This window comes from Marmota monax, unplaced genomic scaffold (assembly GCF_021218885.2).
Source record: "Marmota monax isolate L192 unplaced genomic scaffold, Marmota_monax_Labrador192_F-V1.1 WCK01_AAM20220418_F8-fsc00141, whole genome shotgun sequence".
Classification (NCBI taxonomy): Eukaryota; Metazoa; Chordata; class Mammalia; order Rodentia; family Sciuridae; genus Marmota; species Marmota monax.
The window spans coordinates 204,824-228,161 of NW_026692981.1; the positions used below are offsets into that span (position 1 = coordinate 204,824).

At 42.8% G+C, this 23,338-nt stretch overlaps 5 protein-coding genes across 5 annotated transcripts; 2 read left to right on the top strand and 3 right to left on the bottom strand.

Annotated features, from left to right (window-relative positions):
* Positions 1–3,413: 3,413 nt before the first annotated feature.
* Positions 3,414–6,610, bottom strand: LOC124097880 (histone H2B type 1-K). Its single transcript, XM_058582001.1, has one exon. The coding sequence runs from the start codon at positions 6,524–6,526 to the stop codon at positions 6,146–6,148; it is 381 nt and encodes a 126-aa protein (XP_058437984.1). The 5' UTR covers positions 6,527–6,610; the 3' UTR covers positions 3,414–6,145.
* A 195-nt stretch (positions 6,611–6,805) lies between these two features.
* Positions 6,806–7,273, top strand: LOC124097868 (histone H2A type 1). Its single transcript, XM_046452447.2, has one exon. It carries the CDS (start codon positions 6,825–6,827, stop codon positions 7,215–7,217), a length of 393 nt encoding a protein of 130 aa, XP_046308403.1. The 5' UTR covers positions 6,806–6,824; the 3' UTR covers positions 7,218–7,273.
* Positions 7,274–12,144: 4,871 nt separating this feature from the next.
* LOC124097896 (histone H4) lies at positions 12,145–12,550 on the bottom strand. Its single transcript, XM_058582004.1, has one exon. It carries the CDS (start codon positions 12,516–12,518, stop codon positions 12,207–12,209), a length of 312 nt encoding a protein of 103 aa, XP_058437987.1. The 5' UTR covers positions 12,519–12,550; the 3' UTR covers positions 12,145–12,206.
* A 7,545-nt stretch (positions 12,551–20,095) lies between these two features.
* On the bottom strand, positions 20,096–20,560 carry LOC124097876 (histone H2B type 1-C/E/F/G/I). The gene has a single exon (XM_046452454.2). It carries the CDS (start codon positions 20,525–20,527, stop codon positions 20,147–20,149), a length of 381 nt encoding a protein of 126 aa, XP_046308410.1. The 5' UTR covers positions 20,528–20,560; the 3' UTR covers positions 20,096–20,146.
* Positions 20,561–20,791: 231 nt separating this feature from the next.
* On the top strand, positions 20,792–21,541 carry LOC124097885 (histone H2A type 1-H-like). Its single transcript, XM_046452464.2, has one exon. The coding sequence runs from the start codon at positions 20,828–20,830 to the stop codon at positions 21,191–21,193; it is 366 nt and encodes a 121-aa protein (XP_046308420.1). The 5' UTR covers positions 20,792–20,827; the 3' UTR covers positions 21,194–21,541.
* Positions 21,542–23,338: the final 1,797 nt, after the last annotated feature.

A 23,338-nucleotide genomic window follows, 5' to 3' on the forward strand; every position in this document is an offset into this window, starting at 1 on the left:
ACTTGAGGTTTCAGAGTGCAGCCATTGGCGCCCTTCAGGAGGCTAGTGAAGCGTACCTGGTGGGTTTATTTGAAGATACTAATCTGTGTGCCATCCACGCTAAGAGAGTCACCATCATGCCCAAAGACATCCAGTTGGCTCGCCGGATACGGGGAGAGAGAGCTTAAGTGAAGGCAGTTTTTATGGCGTTTTGTAGTAAATTCTGTAAAATACTTTGGTTTAATTTGTGACTTTTTTTGTAAGAAATTGTTTATAATATGTTGCATTTGTACTTAAGTCATTCCATCTTTCACTCAGGATGAATGCGAAAAGTGACTGTTCACAGACCTCAGTGATGTGAGCACTGTTGCTCAGGAGTGACAAGTTGCTAATATGCAGAAGGGATGGGTGATATTTCTTGCTTCTCATGATGCATGTTTCTGTATGTTAATGACTTGTTGGGTAGTTATTAAGGTACTAGAATTGATAAATGTGTACAGGGTCCTTTTGCAATAAAACTGGTTATGACTTGAAAAAAAAAAAAAAAGGATGTGAAAACTGAAAATAAATTTGGGGGATATTTTGGGATGGTGGCCCAGGCTAAGCAGCTGCCAGGTGCTTTGTTCCATGTTTGGCCATGGATTTTCACCCAGGGCAATCTGACTGATTTAGCAGCAGAAAATGTAGACATCAGGTGACCTGTGGCTAGAGGAGGCTCCCGAGGCTCTGCAGTGCAAAGGCTGCTGCAAAGCTTGCCCGGGAGGCCACTGGGCGGGGCTGGCCCCTTGTCTGGGTTGGCATGGCTGTGCATCATGATTTTAGCAGAATCAGTTTCCCATGGGTTCTTAAGGTCTCTGGTATATGTAGGAGCTCCAGTATCTCAGTGAACCCCAGAGGCGGCCAACAACTTGCAGTCCAATGTCCTCCTCAGCTTTTTTTGTTCATCAGGCTAAAGTTGCATGTGAATCTCATGGCTGCTGCCTTCCTTGAAAGCCAATGGGGTGGACACTTGCAGATGAAAAAGCCGCAGTAAATGATGAGGTGGCCCGTGCCAGAGCTGCTGAAGAGGACTTATGACTTGGTGACCCTTTGGCCTGACAGGCTGTCCACTGTTAGAGTCTGTAAACAAGTCAAAATAACACCTGGCATTTTGCCAGGGGAATGTTAGAGTTTGTAAACAAGTCTGGATGGTGCCTGGCAAAATGCCAGAGGGAGTGGTTTGAGAAGTAACAAAAGTGAGCCATTAAGTGTGGAGATTCCTGATTGGTTGACTGATGTATCTAGTTTATGATAATTAGATAAGCTGTGTGGAATGTATAAATACTGCTCCTGTCCTGCATTAAAGGGCTTCCACTCCTGCTGTATCAACGTACACAAGTTGTTCCTCACCCCCTGGTTATTTGCTGCAGCCGGTTATTTGCTCCAGCCGTACTCCGGCGGTCCACCTCTTCAGCATTAAGACCCTCTGCTCATTCTATTTCCATAGATAAGCTGCTGGGAAGAAAAGGCACTTAGAACCACCAAACCAGGCATGTGGACTTACTGGCCTGTCTGGGCAGGTGCTCTAGAGTTCTGGTGATACCTCAGTTTTGCAGACTATTTCTGGAGACATTCTTGGATTTCTTCTAGACCCTCGCAGCTTTGCTGTGTCCACTGCATAGCTTCTACAGTAAAATAATTAATGTTGGTGTTCTCATAGAACAGTGCCAACCCTTAGAGAATATTCTAGAAATTAGGCAAGTCAGCTTTTGGTTGTCCCACTGATTAGAAAGAGATACACTACTAGTAAAGGACTAGACTTCCTGCAAAGAGTTGTCTTATGTCATGTCGCAACTCCACTCCACGTATCTCAAAGTAAACCTGAAGGTGAAAAATCTCTCTGAGCCTAGAGCCTAATTCCTCTACACATAGGCACAAGAGGCAGGTAGTTTTTGTGTGTAGTTTAATATGCACTAAATTTTCCAAGAATGTAATCACTTTATGAATTAAGAAAATATTATATTTTGTTCTGTTCAATGTCATCCAAGAGTTATTAACATTTGCAATAAAGAAAAGTGGCATCATTGAGAGCAACTCTTGCTGGCATCTAAGTCACCTGAGTTGGCCAGCTCCATCTGTATTTGGGGTAATTCCAATTAAGATAAAAACAGCCAAAAACTTCAGTTTTCTAGTGTAAGGCCCAAGCATTTATATGTGGAGAACATGTCCTTTATTATTAAAATAACTCTCTCTTATTTAGCTTTTATACCATAGTAAGTTATTTTAGTGATTTTTTTCGTTTTTTCAAAACATTAAGAGAAACTTTACTACCTAAGAATTTGATTTCAGGCTGGAAAGGGGACCAAAAAAAAAAAATTAGATATAAGCAGATAGACTTGGGACTGACAGGTGTGGGAACACGGCTTCTCACACAGAAGCCGTAACCTCACAGGAGAAGGTAGAAGGTCAGAACACCAGCTGTTGCTCTAGGCCTGCACTGGGACCTGGCCGTCGAATTCCCTGACTTGGGTGTCTGCCTTTGTGTCTTGGGATCTAAAGGTTCTTCTCAAATCAGTAACTTCAAAACCTCTGTTCCCTTCTCACTTTTCCTCATTTCTCAATTCAAAAATAGAAAGCATCTCTCTAGCAGGACCACAGAACTTTAGTTCAGGTGCTCTGTTGTTCTTCCTTGAACAGTGGAGTCCTGGGCTCCTGTGGGGATGGCTTACTTGTCCTCAGAACCTATCAGTACCCAACCTCCAGCATTGCTCCTTCCACCTCAGGTCCTCCACAAACCCTGGTGAAACCACTCACATGCATCAACCCCAAGGAATATTCATTTGCAAGCAATTTCTTAATTATTTTCAAGTCTGGGAAAACACTCTTGGGTTGTGTTTTGATTCATTGGGGCTTTGGTGCTGCACTTTTGCATTACCAAAGTCTCCCAACAGGAACCAATTTAAGATCTGATGATTGTATCAGAAAAGCACAGCCACAGAAGTCAAAGTTAGGAAGCGAAAGGCAATGGATAAAATGTCCACCTGCAGAAGTAGTGTGTTTGAATGGCTAGCATATCTGTCCACTATAAAGTCATAATTGAAGCAGGGTGGCATGCCTGAATCTGGAAGGACTGAAGTTAAGCTCTGTCAAGTTTCTTACCGGCTCCCAGGGAAGGAGTGCTCTCTTTCCAATGAAGTTCCTCTAGGCTGAATAAGGGCCCCTTGTGGTGACACAACTTGGGGTAAAGTCCTTCAAGATCATATTCCCTCTTCTACTTCAAAGGTGGAGAGTGCTCTTTTCTGCTCCATAAATTGTTCTTCAGGGAAAATCTTTTTTCTTTTTTTCTCCCTAGTACTGGGATTGAACCCAGGGCCCTCTTCCACTAAGCTACATTCCTGGCCCTTTTTATTTTTTGAAACTGGGGGAAAGATTGACAAAAAAAAAAAAAAAAAAAATACTTGAAACAATTTATATAAATTATTGAAGATACCAGGTATGAATTCCAGAATAAAACAATGAAGCAACATCCTATTTTAAGTTAGGGGAAATCAGTTTCCCAAGCTGGGTGGTAAGAAATGTCATCAATTCATCAAGATTATTCAGCAACAAAAGGTTAGGCACTGGGGTCACCAAGATGCAAATAACACAAAAATCTACCCTTGAGTTCTTTTGATTTGGGATTTGTTTGTTTGTTCCTTTCTTTGTGTGTTTCCAGAATTTTGACTTTCTAAATAATGGAGACCAATGATGCTGATACATAAATCTTTTGAGAGATCACAAATTCCTTCTGTATGTTTCTCCATTCTGCACAGATTTTAGCCACCCTACCCCTGCATTCCTCTAGACTTCTTCCCTTCTGACAATTCCAAGTCTCTCATGTAGGTCCTGATAACCAAAACTTATTATATATGCCTGTGACTTCCCTGTGTAATTTTAATAAGCAGTAGCCTCTGTCATCTTCATCCTGGCTAGAGAATATACTTAGAAAACTTAACCCCTCTAAATCATTTTCATTTCCTCTCCTGGATTGTATCCGCTGCTTCCCTCATTCTGGATAACTGGTTAGACCAATTTGCTGCTGACTACATTGACAGAAGTTGAAAGTCACCTGTGCCATAAAGAATCATTAAATAAACATAGAGTGAATTTACCCTCCTCAAATATGTTGGTGGTAAGAAGTGGGAGAAGATATATAACTGAAAAAAAAAAGTACAATGCCTGTTCTAACAAAATGATGGAGGGATGCACACCCACACCTGTAATGTATGACATACAAAATACCTATGCACATAGACACCACAGAGAGATGGCACGGAGATTCTGGGAGAGGCTGTGCAGATGTGAGGTTTACAAGAGCTGGAGGAACTAAAGGAAGTCTAGTTTTACCCAGGCCTTATTCTCCAGGCTCCAGCGGGAAACAGACTACAGCCAGCTTTGGAGGCTCACTGGGGATTTAGGTAGCTGCTGAAGCAGGGGAAAGAGCATTTCATTAGCTGAATTTCATGAAGCATGAATTCTACCAGTTTTGTGCTACATGCAGATTCAATACATCAAATAATGTGAAGAAACCAACTGAAGTCCCACCAGGATCCCCCAAGAACTTCCTAGAAGTCTGCAGAATCAGGAGCAAAGATATCTGGAGGTTGGATGCTGAATGAATGTTAACCAAAAGAATGAGCTTACTGAATCCATGGGCCTTTTTAATGGTCTGTCAGTCTTCTTTTCCCTTTCCTTCTCTCTAAAAGAAATAAAATCTGGAGAAGCACTACTAAGTACAGGGTTCTCATTTACACATTTTTCTGAATACAAGTTACATGGCTTGGAAGTTATTTTTACATGTTTACTTTCACTATCTGCAGTACAATATTTGATACATGAAGGGAACATAGATAATATACATGTAACGTATAAAGCAAGCAAATTATATCAAACACACAGGCCAAACTTCTAACCTCCAAAATAAAATGCTTGCAGCTATTTGTCCTTACCTCTGTGGCTTTCCCCATTCCACTTCCCTGTTTTTATTACCAGGGGCCACTGCTGGATATTTTTAAAAATGTATTTATGAATGTCTCCTTTTAAAAGTTTATTATCATATACATGCTTCTAAATACACTTAAACACTATATAATTTGGGGTGTTTTTTTTAACCTCTAAAAAAGTGATATCATTTTTTTTACATTTATAAAATGCTATCATGAAGCTAATACTGACGTTCCTCTGTATGATAAGCATCCTGTGAACATACCTCAATCTTAGAGTTTATCCTTTTTACCGTAAACACGAGCTCGCTGTTAATATTGTTGCTCTATTCTTGTATGTTTCCTGTTGCACGTGCGCAGAATATTCTCACTTAAACACCCATAAATCAATTAGTTAAGTTACTGGAGTACACTAACTGAATAAAAGTTATCATTAAACTTTCGGCAAATAAAACTGTCCAGAGGCAGTCTGGGTTGAGGGATAGTGGAACGGCTCTTCTTTCTCCTTTCCTTTTCAAATTTATTCCACTTAGTAGAGACATATGAAGTGAGAGTGACAGAGAAAGAAAGCATCATGTGGACCACACCAAGAAAGGAGAGCAGGAACCAACTTGTCCTAGAGAGTGAATTCCACAAAGTAAAGGATGGGTTGACTGGTAAAGGTCCCCCACCAACAGCCCCGCCTCAGTCTCCCAACTAGTCAAAGAAACCGGTAGCTAATTTTCAAATTGCCCGCGCAGCGTCTGGATTGGCTATTGAACCAACTCAGCCCTGATTGACGCGTAGGATTCACGAATGGGGTTCTGGCTTTTGCTTTTCTTTCCTAACATTTGGCAAATTCAAATAGGGGAGAAACAGCATCGCTTTCAAAAGAAAAATCTTAAATGAGTACTCTCCATGTCTTGATGTCTAGTGCCCCATTAATAAGGGACACTGGTAGATTATGCAGTGTCTAACTAAATTTCGCCAGGTACACGCACTTACAGAGTGGGCTATTTTTGGGGAAGAAAAAAGTAACCTTCTTTATATGCTCGTGAATTGCAAAGTACTTTCAAACAAGACGTATGAAACATAGAAACTATTTTGTGCAACAAATAAATGTGCACGATAAAATATGCGAGTGCCAGTTCTCTTTGGAGGAGGGAGTGGCTCTTAAAAGAGCCTTTGTGGTGTGGGCTGAGGCTACCGCTCCGCGGTGTGCGAACTCACTTGGCGCTGGTGTACTTGGTGACCGCCTTGGTGCCCTCCGACACGGCGTGCTTGGCCAGCTCCCCGGGCAGCAGCAGGCGCACGGCCGTCTGGATCTCCCGGGACGTGATGGTCGAGCGCTTGTTGTAGTGCGCCAGGCGCGAGGCCTCGCCCGCGATGCGCTCGAAGATGTCGTTCACGAACGAGTTCATGATGCCCATGGCCTTGGACGAGATGCCGGTGTCGGGGTGCACCTGCTTGAGCACCTTGTACACGTACACCGAGTAGCTCTCCTTGCGGCTGCGCTTGCGCTTCTTGCCGTCCTTCTTCTGCGCCTTGGTCACCGCCTTCTTGGAGCCCTTCTTCGGGGCAGGAGCGGACTTAGAGGGCTCTGGCATGGTGGAGAGGAGCTGCCGAAAAGTACAACAGGAACAAAAAGTGTACGACTTAACTGCGTCTCCTTTGGAAGGTTCTGGGGCAAAGTTGAGTCCCTAATTAGTGGTGACTCTAGAAACGTCATCTACTAACTTTATCCAATCAAACTAAGTATATTTCACAGCCATCATACCATTGGTTAAAGTGAAAGTGTAATTGGAGCCAATGGCAGAGTGTCATTTTCGCGCCCGGGAATGACTATAAGTAGCCAGCTCTGGCTAGTTCAGGTTAGATTGCAGCGACTTCCAAAGTCACTTCAGTATGTCTGGACGCGGTAAGCAGGGTGGCAAGGCTCGCGCCAAGGCCAAGACGCGCTCCTCCCGCGCCGGCCTGCAGTTCCCGGTAGGGCGAGTCCACCGCCTTCTGCGCAAGGGCAACTATGCCGAGCGGGTCGGGGCCGGCGCGCCCGTCTACCTGGCGGCGGTGCTCGAGTACCTGACGGCCGAGATCCTGGAGCTGGCTGGCAACGCGGCCCGCGACAACAAGAAGACGCGCATCATCCCGCGCCACCTGCAGCTGGCCATCCGCAACGACGAGGAGCTCAACAAGCTGCTGGGCAAAGTCACCATCGCGCAGGGCGGTGTCCTGCCCAACATCCAGGCGGTGCTGCTGCCCAAGAAGACCGAGAGCCATCACAAGGCCAAGGGAAAGTGAAGTCCCTATAACCTAATCTTCCTAAAACCAAAGGCTCTTTTCAGAGCCACCCACCAGATCAAGCAGAGGAGCTGTGATGCACAATTGTTCCAACAGTTGATAGCCTGCAGTAGTTTAGAGTGTTTGGCGCTTACACGGTGTATGGGAATCCACGAATGCAAAGTTGCCGTGTGCCCGCATACTACAGGGCTGAACTCCCATCTGGGGCAAATTAAGGATCCTGTGATGAGCGTCCCTTTTATCCTTGGGCACGTGTTAGTGTCCTGTAAACCCCCTTTGTGTAACTTTCTGGGCTATAAAGCTGGGCTGCTGTCTTGTTGCCGCAGTTTGGGGTGGGAGAGGCAGCTCGGCTGGTGGAAATAATAAGCTTGCTTTAATTTGGTTTTAATTGGAGTTAGTGGTCTTTGCATCCTGGTCTAACACCTCCAACCCATCAATCTCAAATTTACATAAATGATACTGATGGTAATAAATACTAAGTACCTCATGGAGCAAGGAAGAAGTGCAAGTGCTTAGGGGGACCAGTGTTTTGGAGAGATACAAGGACTCCTGAAAAGGGGAGAGAACTAGAGTATCAGAGCTCCTAATAATACGTGCACATGCCTGAGCCTCCCTAACAATGCTTTTCTAACCCTTTTTCCCTTGAGGCTATTTTTGATGGCTCCAAAATTATAATTATCTGTTATTCCAGATTTTTATTGATTATGCTTAACATTTCAATTACTTACATGAAAGCAATAGCTTTACTGATATGATGGCAGTGTCTGAATGGGGTCTGTATAAAGAGGGACTGGCAGTGGGACATTGAAAGTGATCACCTTCCCTTTACAGTTTCAGCTGTTGTGACTGAAGAGGCTCAGAACATATCACCCCAAATAAGCAGTTTTAGTATTTTGATTATTTTCAGCTGAAGAGAACTGAGAAGCAGCCAACACAGAAAAATCTCCTTCACCCTCGACTGCATAAAATATATATTTCCCTTTTGTAAGGGAGACTCACACTTATAAAGGAAATTTTCACTAGCAAAGTCACTTGGACCAAAAAACACACAGAAATGATTTTGTAACCTGAGAGACTCATCTGTATAACAAGGTGACTTTCATGCCCCATACTCTTCCCTTCAGCTTCCCTTTGTCCCCACTGTCCCCCAGGAACCCCAAAGTCTTATTCCTTTTATTCTGGGGGCCTACATTATCTGGTAAGTCAGTTAATACAGTTAGAGATTTTAAATTTGATATATTAAAAAAGAATAAAAATTGCAGTTATTGGTTTCAAGTGTAGGGAAGAGGTAAATATATGTTTAGTGTGGAAAATAATTATTTAAAAAAAAAAAATGTGTCTGATTAGCGAATTGCTAGGGAATTGACCAGACACCTACACAGAGCAGACCTTGCTATAAGCATTTGCTATGTCCAGCAGTTAGAACCAAGACAGCAGAAATGAGGAGACTGGGCTTTCCTCTCCAGCTGCACTGTGATACCCACGCCAAAAGGAACTATAGTCTTTTGTTACTCCACTGGGTTTGCTAGTGTTGCTGCCTGTTTAGTACTCTGCCCTGGCCCAGCATCTCATATTACTGACAGAGGTCTCAATGGGCATTAGGAAATTAGTTCAAACCTTCATTCAATAAGTTCCTTGAATAACTACTGTTTCAAACCCTTACTTGGCACAGTGATACAAGGAGAAAATAAAAAGAAAAGAAAAGAAAGAAATCCCTCTGCCCCCATGGTGCTACTTTTGCTAGAAGACAAACTAACTGGTTTTTAAGATCTTCACTTTGCTATATCTAGTGGCCAATTATCAGCACTCCGTCTTCATTTTACTTGGCTATTGAAAATACTGACACACTGGACTGACAATGTCTCTCTTCTGTACTTCCTTCACTTGAACCCCAACTCATCCCCACCCCCCTAGCCCTACCCACCCAATGGTTCTGTATCTACTGCTAGGCCATATCTTCTCCCCAGCCCCTCAACAGACAGCAGCACAGGGCTGATTTTAGGACTTTTCTGTCTGAACTCACTCCCTTGGAGATCTCATCTACCAGAACCTTAAACTCCATCTGTACATCAAAGATTTCCACTTCTACATCTCCAACCCAGGTTTCCCTCCTCCATACATATATTCAACTCTGCTTTCTTTCCTCACATGCATACTTCATAAACTAAGGGTGATATATGTAAAATGGAACATCTCATATTCCCCTGCCAAGTCTTATATTTAGAAATCACCCCATTTGGTTGATAATAATTTCACCTGTGTCTGTTTTTACATTTTCATTCAATTTTTTCAAGAAGCTTCTTCTTTTCTCTTTCAAAAAATACACAGAAATTACCATCTCTCAAGACCTCCATCTGTGAGGGACTATCTCCTCTGTGGCCTTAGTCTCCTTAATGTTTTCTTGCTTCCACTTTTATCCTGTAGGAGTGATCTTGAGGCCAGGGTAGTCTCCAAATACATTACCAGATGAACTCTCCCATGGTACAAAAAGACTACAGCCAAATTAAAAGGCTGGGGATAGATGGCATATGGAGTCATATGCCCTGCAGCTCAGGAAAGTCAACAACAAGACGAGAATGGAGCAGGTGGGCCACAGCAGCGGCACAGAGGGCTGGAGAGTGCTCATGTGTTTCATCTCTCTCACAGATGCATCAGCCATTGTCAGTGATGGTGGAGCTATTAAGAACAGAGTCCAGGTTCAGGCAAGGTGGAAGGTACCCTGGTCCATGACAGGGACCTACTGTATTGAAGAAGAGAGACAAAATATGCCTGGCCACAGCTGGTGCTCAACACAAGCTAGAGAACCATGCATTTTGCTTGCTACCTGGGCACAGGCCACATGGGCCAGACTGGGTATTGCCAGTGGGCAGCTGAATTGAGGCACTTGGAATCTCCAGCATGTTTAACATCCAGGTGTATCCTGTAGAAGTACTGCCTTCTGATCATTTACTCTCAGTTCTTTATCCCCCCTTCCTTTTTTAATTGCAATATATTTGAACATGTGCTGTACTTACTAATCTTCTACCCTTAACACATGCGGGGAATTTCATCATCACAACTAATATTGTCAAGTAAAACTACAGTAGAGCCATATTTTCAAATGTCAGGAAACCAAGACCATGAATTCTAGCAATTGTGATCCAACCCTTAAACAAGTATTTTCATAATATGGTATTTGAATCTAATCATTTGTCCTACTTGGTCTGTTTTCATGATAGAGTTGTGAAGAGATAAAAGACTGCTTGTTTTAAGAAAGAGTGAGTCCTCTGTCAGTAACTACATCCCTATGAGAAGTACTGGGGCATAGTAAAATTATTTTGTATAACATCCAATCTCTCCTCTGTTGTTTTCTAAACAAGTCCAGTCCATATGTGTCGTATATTTCCTACAAAGACATTCTTAAGTATTCCTAACAATATATCAGAAGATGTTCAATATTTTCCTGAAACTGGAAATTGAAAAAGATAGCAACTAAAATTAAGTTAGGAAGAAATTAGTAAAGGAATTTTAGCCACAATAAAATCAGTAATTTCACTCCTAACTAAATAATTCTAGCCTTGTTGATCTTGGGTGAAGCATTATGCTTCTATTGTGTCCTGAAAATCTTAAATCAGTCCTCAACTTTAGTCTGAACGGTATCTGTAGGCTTTTCTTTTGATACTTCTTGAAAACTCAATCTCAGATCTGTAATTTGTAGTAGGAAGCTTTGGATAAGTGTATGTAGATGATGGAGATTATGTCTTGTTCAGTATATCACTCAACAACAGTAGGCAAAAGGATGAAATTATTTATTTAGGTATCATACTGTTAATAATGGGGACCCACACTTCCAGGCCTTTTGATTTATCCCATAAAAATATTTCCTATTGTATAACACCAAAAGTATGTATACCTAGGAGCAAAACCAATTGATGTAAGGCCAATGTATTACCACCTTTGTGCTAATCTTTTTTTAAAAAGCATAATTGGTAAACAATATTAATGACATTTTATCTGGTTAAGAGACAAAATTTCCTTTCTTGACTTCTATAAACTCTTGTAATATTAGGAAACAATATGTACAACTTATGGTCCCTTAGGCACCTCCTAAAATATTTCATATATAAATAATGCAGTGGCTACATGTCAAAAGCTGGCCCTTGATTTGGAAAAGGCTGTTGTTACATGTGTTACATGATGCTTCACTACATCAGGCAATAAGCACAAGTCAGATTTCTAAGCCAGATTTTAAAATGTTAAATATAAAAAGAACACTTAAAGTATGTGCAATATAATATAGTTTCTCTTTAGCACTGATCAAATCAAAATCATTCAACAAATCAATGGAAATTATCACAAGTAGGTTTAAAACAAAACAAAACTTGCCATATGTAAGGAAAATACCATACAAACAAAACCACCAGTCCAGAAAAATCCAAATACAATAAAGTTTCATTAAATAAGCATTAATCCAGAATGTGAAGCCTATCACAGGCATCAGCTAAAGGGGTTACAAAATAATGTTTATAATGGTATAACTCAGAGCTGCCTCCTTTTGTCTTAAAGGTTGCCTTGGTGAGGCAAGGGCACCTTATATCTTAACACTTCTCAAATGTGACCTCGTGTTTGTGTGAACTTTGTTGCAACCCTTTGATGGCTTCCCATTCTTAACATTGGTCTCAGAACCACTTAGCTTTCAAATCCCTTCAACCTACCGATGATCTTAGAGAAAAAGGTTGAGTGAGACCATTAACAGCATCCACCCCTCGTGTAGCAGAAGAAAATGCAAGGGGGGTCTTGGAGTCTCCTAACAGGAACCCCGAAGCCCCAGTGCTTAGGGAGGATCCGCTTCACCTTAACCCGGGGTCGCGGGCACCAGGCCCAGTCGCGGGCCGGGGTGGGCCCCCGAGTTTAGGCGAACTTGTCGGTGCTGCGGCCCCTCCGCGGGAGTGGGCGGCCCTGAAAAGGGCCTTTAGTTGGGGAAAGCAGGCGATGGCAGCACCAGGACGCTCAGCCGCCGAAGCCGTAGAGGGTGCGGCCCTGGCGCTTGAGCGCGTAGACCACGTCCATGGCCGTGACCGTCTTGCGCTTGGCGTGCTCCGTGTAGGTGACGGCGTCGCGGATCACGTTCTCCAGGAACACCTTGAGCACGCCGCGGGTCTCCTCGTAGATGAGCCCGGAGATGCGCTTGACGCCGCCACGGCGGGCCAGGCGGCGGATGGCGGGCTTGGTGATGCCCTGGATGTTGTCGCGCAGCACCTTGCGGTGGCGCTTGGCGCCGCCTTTGCCCAGACCCTTTCCGCCCTTGCCGCGACCAGACATGGCAACTACAAGCTTAAACCAAAAGCCACGAGAACAACGCTAGCCCTGGAGGCTGGCCTTTATACCTCTCCGGCGGACCAAGCTGAGAACCACGGGAAGGAGGCGGCAAGACGGGAGGGGGAGGGGAGAAAACGCGAGTTCTTACTTCCTGGTCCGATGTTTGCCGGGGAACTTTCTTCGCCCCGCCTTCAAGCTTTATAAAGCTGCTTTTGGACGCAAAACAACACCCTGTGGAAAGCAGGCGTGCAGTTGGGTACCCTGCGGGGTCCCGCCGCATAGAACCCACCCTGCGGCTCACAGATCCAAGACGCCGCCTGCAGACAGCGCCACACCGGGCGCTTGCAACTTCCTTAGGCTGATTGCATTTTAATCAGTCTCCGTTGAGAGAATCCAAAAGTGATTTTCGAGTCAGACCTTTTCGTGAGTTCAGAAGACAGTCTCACCAATTCACTAGCAATCTGATTTTTTTTTAAATAATTCATCTTTTACCCACTTATGACCTACCACTTTTACCACGTGCAATTACTATTGAAATTCTAATCTATTACATAATTTAGCCAGTCTTCCTTGCCAAAGAGATTATTTACAATTTGATTTTTGAAAATCAGCCTCAGGAAAAATGTTAAAAGTCACTAAGTCTCCTTAATAGTCCATCATAAAAATTTTCTGATTCATTTTAACAAATGTCTAGTATTTAACAATAATATGCTTTTTCAATTTTCTATAAAGAAAATTTTGATATTTTCTGGGGATGGCTTCTGTTGAAATGTTTTGTCACAGAGGGTGCAGCTTTAAAAGTATTTGATTAATATTGCTACCTCACCCTCAGAAAGCTTTTCAATCCTCACTGGTAATAGCAGTGAGTGACTTTATAAGTGTACCCTCACTGGCTGTTGTGATTTTTGTAGGTGAAGTGTTGACCATGTGCATGAGGGGTCTATCACTGGGCTACACTCCAGATCTAGTATGATTTTTTTCAATCTATTATACTCAGAATTTATTTTTGATGTAGATGATTGAGTCAGGTTAATCAATTGGCCACTTAGCCCTTAGCCCAATTTATTGTTTTCAAGTGATGAAATATTCTTTAATATATTAACTTCTTGGGCTGGGGATGTGGCTCAAGCTGTAACGCCTTCGCCTGGCATGCACGGGGCGCTGGGTTCCATCCTCAACACCCCATAAAAATAAAATAAAGATGTTGTGTCCACCGAAAACTAAAATAAATAAATATTAAAAAATTCTCTCTCTCTCTCTCTCTCTCTCTCTCTCTCTCTCTCTATATATATATATATATATATATATATATATATATAAACTTCTTTACTAGGAAAAATTGATGTACTTTCTATTCCATTTCCATTGAAAAGTGTTTGAAACATTGTTAACTAAATGCAAGTTTAAGTAAACATAAATGAAATCTCTTTAGCATTTTGATCATAATTTATTAATAATGTGATCAGCGTTTATTAATAAATTGAAGCAGAAAGAGTGGCTGCAGGGATAGAAAGCTGTGATCCCTTTCCTCAGACTCCTATAACAAAAGACAGGCTAACAAAAGAAAACTGTAAATTATTTATTTAATCGAAATTTTACATGACGTAGTAGCCTTCAGAAACAAAGATCAAGAGAAAACTGTCTCCTTTTAGGCTTGGATTTGATGAACACTAGTTGTATAGAAGTGAAAATGTGCAAAAGGTTCTGGTTTAATGGCAACAGGCTGAGAGGAACCCAGCAACTCCTGTCCATTTGTCTTGGCCTCTCCTGGCATTCCTCCTCCCAGGTGTAGGGCAGGACTGCTCCAGAAAGGTGGTTTTGTCTACCACCAGGCAAGGAAGGTCAGAGACTTTCTTCATGGCTAGCACTTACATAGAAGGGCATGAGGAGGTTAAGTCATATCTCTGTGTTTTATCTGTGTCGTTTGGAAACACTTTGGATTTGTATAAAGAAGTGAGATGACCCAGGATGGGGCCTGGTCACCCAGCAGCAAGACCAGCCATAGGAGGATGAAAGTCAGCCCCACCGTTCAGGGAGTCTAGGAATTAAGTTCAATCACAGAATGTTTCAGTCATGTCCATGTAATTCAGCCCATAAATCCCTGGACATCAAGGCAGTGAGCTTACAGCTTGGTGCATACATAGATGTGCTGGGAAGGTGACTTCCTGAACCTACAGGAGATGATTTCCAGAATCTGCATGGGAAGGGCACAGAAGTGCTGCTTTCAGGGAATTTCCAGGCTTTGTCCTGTGTGTTTCATTTTACTGACCTCAATTGGAATCATTTTATGATAGAGTGTAATCAAAAGGGCAGACTTTTACTGTATTCTATGTCATTTTTCCAAATTATAGAGCCTGAAGGGGTTGTGGGAGACCCTGAATTTGATGACAAGTACTTGGAAGGACAAGGGGCCTAGTAGCCATACTTGCAGCTAGTGTCTGAAAGTAAAGACAGCCAGTCTTATTGGAAACATGCTCTTCAACCTGCGCCCCTCAATTGGTCGTCTCCAGCCTCTTAGTGCCACAAATGAATTGCAGTACAGCAGTTGGTAGGACTAACTACCAAGCAATTCATGTACATGGTTAAAAATTCAGAAGATACAGATTAGACACACTGGAAAAAAAAAAAAAAAACTAAACTAAACTAAAAATCACAGTTTAAAGGTAACCCTAGCACTGATATATATATCTATGAAAATATTCATCTCTTCACATATTTGTTATTTTTCAACATCTATTGGGATGCAGGTGTTTGCTGAGTGCCAACCCAAAATATGTTCATTTGCACATCAAATTGAAGGCATGTGAGGAACAGCAAATACAGCAAGGGGCTTTCTCTGAATTCCCCTTATCTAAAAATAGAGAAAGAAATCGTGAGGAATTCTCTTCCAGGAATCTCATCAAGTAGTGATGAGCTGTATCCTAGAAGAGACTGAACGTCACCAGCATGCAGACAGACCTTGCCACAGGACCTCACCTGTTCTCCTGAGGGCCCTTCATCTTCCCCCAAAACAATTTGCTTTTCCCTCCCTATTATGAGGAGGGCATAAACTTCTAGACTAACAGGGCCTCAGATGTTCATCTTTCCTTCACGTGGTGCCCCGTGCATGTAGTAAATGTATAGGCCTCTCCTTATAGTTCATCCACACTTGGAGGGTGGAAAGTGCTCCTTCCCTCACAGATCTATTGTGCAGTTCTTCTAACTCTAAAAGAAATCTTCGCAAATCCTGACACAATGTAAGAATGTTAACTACTTCTTTTTCAGGTTTTTGGTGTAGTTATGACCAGGGAATAGTAAATAGTTCATTCTACCATCAGACAAGCCTAGACTTGAACCCTGGCTTTGGTGCAGTTACTTCTTATTTTGCCTTAATTCATTCCCTCATCTTTGTGAGTGTGAAGACAATAGCATTTGCTCCAGAGGACACTAAAAATTAATGGAGATAATCAAGTGAAATGATTAGACTAGCTCATAAGATCTTACTAGTCACATAATAGCTAAAAAAATCTATTGTTAGCATCTGCTCTTTTGATATTCAGTTTTGATATTCAGTTACCTGTTGACTTTTTATGTGTATACTTTAATTAACATTTATTTGTATTATTAGCCTATATAAAGTGTTTATTACAATAATTTATTTTCTTTAAGTTCCTACTATATTTGAATACATCTTTACCCAGAATTTTGTTTTGAAACAATTTCTAAATAGTATCTTACAGCTAAAATAGGAAACAGTCACATTAAGATCCTCCTTGAAGCTTACTCTCCTGTTTTCTACCTTCAAACATCACCACCACCTCAAACAGAAGATACACACGCACATGTGGTTAAAGTCAAGTCTCAGTAAGCAGACGAAAGATGAGAGAGGAGTTACGAAACCAAGAAGCCACCTAAGAAGGAGATTGCTTTCCCAAGTCTGTCATTACCTTTGTTAGAAACACCTGGTTTGTCTGTATGCCTCACGGAGGAGAAGAAAAATTATTTTCTCTCTGCCCTTTTGAATTCTTAGTTGGAGCTGAAAAGAGAAGAGCAATGCAGAGAAGAAAGGGAAGGAGAGAGTATCAAAAGCCAAACAAGTCCGTTGACCTGCTAATGGTGTTTGGCATACGTCTCCCAGAAATCCTTAGTTCAGAAAGGTGAACTAGAGCTCTAGTTTACACAGCATGTTAAACAGAGAACAACATGTTTTTAGAAAAGTGGCAAACCAAGGAAAAGGATCATGCTTCAGAAAAATCAGCTGTGACATTTGAGTTCAATGCAAGGCTAATGAACATAGAACATGACCTGGTCCAGTTGGTCTGGCCGCTGGCACCAGTGGCTTTGAAAAGCTTCCACATGTCCTGCAAGCTACTTCAGCCCATCCAACTCAAGCTGCTTTTTCCACTTTCATCTTACACCACCGTCTTACATTTTCATCATAATAAAATTCAACCATTACAGCTGAATAATAGCTACCTGTTAAAATTGATCCATTGTGCAAATTTTCTAAATTGTTACATTGGGCCGGGTTCCCAAGGTGAATTCTCTCCTATCTCTCCTCCATTGAAAAAAAAAAGTCAGGAGCACTTTGACCATGAGTGTTAAACAGCAGGTATGGTGTCTTCATTGAGGCATAGGAACAATGCAATTAATGCAAGGAATTGGTATAAATACCTCTAGTAGCAATGCAAACACTCCTACTCTGGTTTATTAGAACACAGATTTCTCAGAAGTTGACTCATTATTTCTAACCATAAAGATCCAAAGGACATTTAAAGAGGGAACAATGGAATAAACTAGTTTAGCACTGCGGTTTGATTTGAACATAATGTTATTTGGATCAGAGTTCTGTGACTGTCCTGCTCGGTCAAGCCCAACTCTGACTGAGACTTAGCGTCACAGCTTCGCCCAAGCGTGCTCAAGTCTTCCTGAGCCCTGTCCTTGCTCTACTCAGGGCTCACCTGAGAGCCCGTGTTAAAGACCGAGGGACGATGCACGTCTTGATTTCTCACCGTGTGCAATATTCTCTTCCTCGTAGGTCTGTTCTTGGCCTTGGCATTTTGCATGCTGTCCTTGCTTTACAGGGCTAGCCGCCCGCATCCCCGCGGAGCCCAAGCAGCTGGGGAGGTCCTCGCTCACCTCGCCAAGTGCGCGGAGTCCCCGAGCGGCGGGAGCTGCCCAAGCCTGGCAGAAAGCGTTTGCGGGGGACTGACCGGGAAGACAAGACGGGCGCAGGGTCCTAAAGACCGCCTGTTCTTTGCAATCTAGCAAGAAAGAATCGCGAGTGGGACGCACATAGTAGTAGGCGGAATTTATTTGGGAAAACAAAAATAAGAAAAATACGTGTACTGGATCTCCTCCTCCGAAGAAGGCGTACGTTCCACAGAACCGGGAATTTTTAAGGAGTTTGAAACAGGCTGAATTTGGAAAGCCTTCCAGTTCTTAAATCCGGAAACGCAGATGTCAGACCCCGGAAGCCTCGGTCCCTTTAAAGGTAATAAGGAAGGTTCCCGGGACTGAGAAGAGGCCAAGCCAATGAGGCCCTGCGTCTTTGAGCCCCGGAATCTTTGGTCGACGTAAAGCTCATGAATTTCTTCTGCAGATAACAGATTTTTGCTGAGAATGTAGCATAGCCTATTTACTTAAGCCAGGACAAGGCCGCAGGTAAACTGCCCTTTAAAAGAAAGCATGTGGGGGATCAGCACAGTAATTCAGACTCAAGAATTATGTCAACATCCTGCTCCCATTGCTCACTTCTATTATCTATCACTTCTACTCAAGAAGCTTGTGAGTTTAGGATTTCATGTATGAGGAGCTTCTAAATGTGAGGCTCCAGAAATGTGGCCCATTCCCATTTTCCTTCCTCATTGTCCCCTGAGCTGCCTCAGTGTTCCAGAACAACTCAGTCCTTGTGCCTGAGATCAGCCCCCCGGTGCCATGAGATTAAAGAGTCAGAAGAGTAAGAACAGGAGAGTTAGACAGATCCAGGACTGTGTCGAAAGCCGGCTGGCTGCAAAATAACCGGGGGGTGAGAAACAACTTGTGTACGTTGATACAGTGGGAGTGGGAGCCGTTTATTGTAGGACAGGAACTAGAGTGCAACTTTTTGAGGAGTTATTGACAGAAGCATGGTTCTGGACAGCAGCAAGGATCCCTGCAGTTTAGGTCTGAAGGAGAGTATTTAGGTGAATTAAGACAAAAGCAACTTCATTCTGGCTGGACTGCAACTGGCAAGTCTCGAGTTAATATGGAAGAGTTGTGTACATTCCTTGGGCAGGGTCACGTTGTAAGGTTCCACACACCACTGCAAAGCTTTGGTTTACTTATAGTTTTCTGGAAAACTATGCAGGAAAAACTGACTGGCATTCCTCTGGGGCAGTCGACTCAAGGCGGCTGCAGGATGGTGAGCTGAATTCACAAACTGAAGCTTCCCTTTAGTCTCACTTCAAGCTTCATTAAGTTTAGTCCTCAGATAACTTGCTGACCCTCTATCTTTTCAGCTATAAAGTGGGATTAATAGCAGAGCCTATTTAAGACTGTTGAGACAATGAAGTGAATTAAAACAAAATAATTTGAGTATAACTTACAGTTAACAAGCCATCAATAAATGTTAAATAGGTCAATAGGTTCATTATTATCCCTAGAAAATACTAGTTGGCTACACAAATTGCTCTATCAACCAAGGGATGTACATCAGCCAGAAGATGCATACTCTAGAAGCCTGAGGTCTGAGGAGCCTAACTTGTAGTACTCACTGCATTCAGGCACTTTGTTGATAGGCTGAAACATGAGTGTCTTCTCTGAGGGTCAAAAGCAGTCAAATGTTGTGTGTGGCTCAATTTAATATTCTACTCACTGCCATATTGATAGGATTTCTAACAATGCCTGGCTCATAGTGGATGAGTAATAAATATTTCTAGTAGGAATGAACACAGTAAATTGTCTTTTCCCCCAATCCTCCTTCTGCAAGCTTTTTCTTGACTATGTTTTGTGATAAGGAAGGTTCCAGGGACTAAGAGGCCAAACTTGCCGCAGTCCTGGTGAAATTCTGCATTTCAACAAAGATGAAATCTACATGCCATTCAGGTTTGTCCCCAACTGCCTTATTTCTAATCTTGCTGCTGAACAGAACCCCTCAGGATCTTAAAGGCCTCTCTGGCAGATCCTGCCACATTTATCCCCAACCACTCCTGACACCAGCAACTAACTCTAAAGGATTCCTCCATTCTACTCTGCTCAGATCCCTGCCTTGAGCAGCTCCTCCTCCGGACTGCACGGGTTCTTATCACTTGAAGCAGGGTCTACTTTGCTTCTTGCCCAGTTTAGAGCCTACATTCCCATTTTTTCCAAGATTCCATTTGGACTTCCCCATTGCAGGAACTTTGCTTGGTACAAATTAGGCACTTAAAACCAGTTTGCATAGCAAATACATACGAGTAAAGGATGGTTAGATGGTCTCTTTATAGAGAAGTGCGAGATATAAGAATCAGCAGCAGATACAAAGAGACAATTCCAACAGGATTAGAAAACATTTCTACCTAAAAAAAAAAAAAAAAAAAAAAACCACACACACAGCGAATTGGCTCTTTTTGAGAAAACGTGGGTGGCTCTGAAAAGAGCCTTTGGGTTAGTCAACGCAGCCTCAGGACCATTTACTTGGAGCTGGTGTACTTGGTGACCGCCTTGGTGCCCTCGGACACGGCGTGCTTGGCCAGCTCCCCGGGCAGCAGCAGGCGCACGGCCGTCTGGATCTCCCGGGACGTGATGGTCGAGCGCTTGTTGTAGTGCGCCAGGCGCGAGGCCTCGCCCGCGATGCGCTCGAAGATGTCGTTCACGAACGAGTTCATGATGCCCATGGCCTTGGACGAGATGCCGGTGTCGGGGTGCACCTGCTTGAGCACCTTGTACACGTAGACGGAGTAGCTCTCCTTGCGGCTGCGCTTGCGCTTCTTGCCGTCCTTCTTCTGCGCCTTGGTCACCGCCTTCTTGGAGCCCTTCTTCGGGGCAGGAGCGGACTTGGCTGGCTCAGGCATGGCGAGAACCAACTGGCGAAAGTGAGGAGTTCACAACCGGCGCCTCTTTAAGTATAGAACGTTATGTAAATGAGGAGTAGTAGAGGTCTGTGGTGATTGGTGGTTAACTTGGCCTGACGTCAGGTGACAGTTTTGTCCAATCAAAGTCCGCGTCTCGCAAAAGTGCGTTCCATTGGTCAGAATGAAAATGAAACCCAACCAATCGTACAGCTTCGTTTTCGCGCCCAGAGGAGACTATAAACACTGCGTCCTCCCACTTGCCTTTCAGCTTTAGAGGCTCCCGGCGGTTCGTCTGTGAGTATGTCTGGACGCGGCAAGCAGGGTGGCAAGGCTCGCGCCAAGGCCAAGACGCGCTCCTCCCGCGCCGGCCTGCAGTTCCCGGTAGGGCGAGTCCACCGCCTTCTGCGCAAGGGCAACTATGCCGAGCGGGTCGGGGCCGGCGCGCCCGTCTACCTGGCGGCGGTGCTCGAGTACCTGACGGCCGAGATCCTGGAGCTGGCTGGCAACGCGGCCCGCGACAACAAGAAGACGCGCATCATCCCGCGCCACCTGCAGCTGGCCATCCGCAACGACGAGGAGCTCAACAAGCTGCTGGGCAAAGTCACCATCGCGCAGGGCGGTGTCTTGCCCAACATCCAGGCGGTGCTGTTGCCCAAGAAGACCTAGACCCACCACAAAACTAAGTGAGCTCCAGATTTGCAAGTGCTTAAAAAGGCTCTTTTCAGAGCCACTTACACAAGTCATGAAAAGGGTGACACTAAGTAAGCGTTAACGTCTCTTAGATGTCGTTAATACTGTGTTTTTGAGCGGTAAGACGTCCAGTGTGCGCAACCCCTTTCCTTACCATAATTTTCAGCTGGGAGCTATGAGGGACATGGGTATTTGTTGACTTGTGCTCTACGGTGTGAAGTTCTTCACAAGAACATTTAATTGGAAATAAACCCATTCTTTCAGTAGGTGATCTTTTATGCACCAGAAGGATGGTTACCCCTGATGCTTAGGAAATGTTTAGAGACGCAAGCAAAAAGCTGCAGTTGATTAATCAGATAGTCTTTAGATTTATTATTTTTGGTACTGGGAATTGAGCCCAGGGGCACTTGGCCACTGACATCCCCATCCCTTTTTGAGACTGCATGTCTTTAAGTTGACTGGCCTTGAGTTTGTCCTCCTGCCTCAACCTCTAACTTAAGTTTCCTTTAATGTAATAGTACTCAGGCATAAGTTATTTTAGCCAATCTTTTTTACCCTCAACTATTGAAGTTGCAAGAATTTAAAACTAATAGTCCCGTGTAGGTGTGTTTCACATGTAGGTTTTGTTTTACAAAATACCTTTAAAGTTGTGTAAGAAGCATACTGATATTTTCCAGTTCTATTCTGTATATTTCTAGTTTACCTTTTTGTACCTGTGTATTCTCATAGACCCCTCACAAACATTGTTATGGTTAAATGAGTTAAATACCTTCTCAGTACACTAAGCAGACTAAATAGCTGGCCAGGTATAGAAGCCCAAACTCTGTTGTAATAATAATTATGCTACTGAATGCTGTTATTCCAGGAGCGCTAATGGGTGGATATCCTAAGTTGGAAAAAAATTAAAATATATGTAATATATATATATATACATATATATTTATATATCCCTATACATAACATCCACCTATGTGTATATCCATATATCCCACCAAAAGCCAATGGCCATTTTAAGAGTAATGAGGTCAAAGATTCTCATTGTTTTCCATATGTCTATACAGGCATAGTGAGTTTCTTTTATTCTGGAGCCTTAAAAATTATTCGAACATTTATGCCATTTACCAGTTTTTCCATCTTGGAAAATTCAGATGTAAGGACTACTTTTCTTTTTATTAAATTCTAGTTTGGCTATTCTTTTTAAAAAGTTGTTTCTGTCCTAAAGAGACAATTTTACTGAGAAGAAGCAGAACAAATAATGAAGATATTATAGCTAAAATAACCAAAGCATAGGTAATTAGGAGAACAGAGGAATAGTATCTGTGGAAGGTAATGTGTGATATGAGGGAAAGGGAAATTGGAAATTAGAGGAAATTATGGGGGATCCAGCAGCAAATGCCCATCACCAAAGACTTGGCTTTGCTGAAGAAACCTAATACGATTTTCAATATTGACAGTATGACAAAGGTTATAAGAGACCGGCCAATAGGAATTTTGTAGGTCACTCCTTTAGTTTTAAATACTTTTTATATAATAATGACTTCCAAATCTTTTTGTCCATCCCAAAATTTTTTCCTGAATTCATACATGCATATTCATCTACTTTCTAGATTTCTCAGCCAAGAAAGTCATAAGACATACATACCCCAGATTGACCCTGTTTTAGTGAATAGCATTGCTATCTACCTCTTAGCATGAACAAAAATAATCTGGCATTATTGATTATTCATTTTTGTGTGCCATTACTATAGCAAAAATGAATTCCTATATGGGAAGTTGAAAGCATGCATGCTCAAAGTTCAGAAAATATTACCAGACTACTGTAGTTTACCACAGAGTGTTTTCAGAGAATATCCATGTACTTATAACTGCAACTAATCACTGTCCCCTGAACAAGTGCTTCATATAATCAGAATCTAAGCGTTAATTGTGAGAAGTATATTGGCTGCAGATTCCCAGAAGGTGCCCAATCTATCCAGCAAGAGTAAAATTTGATGTAAACCTGGAAAAAAAAAATTATGTGGGGTCTTCCTGAATTATTAATGTTATAATAACTGTTAGTTTCTCGACCAGGAACGAAGGAATGCACTGCTTACAACACTCAAGAATACCGTCTGTTTAGCA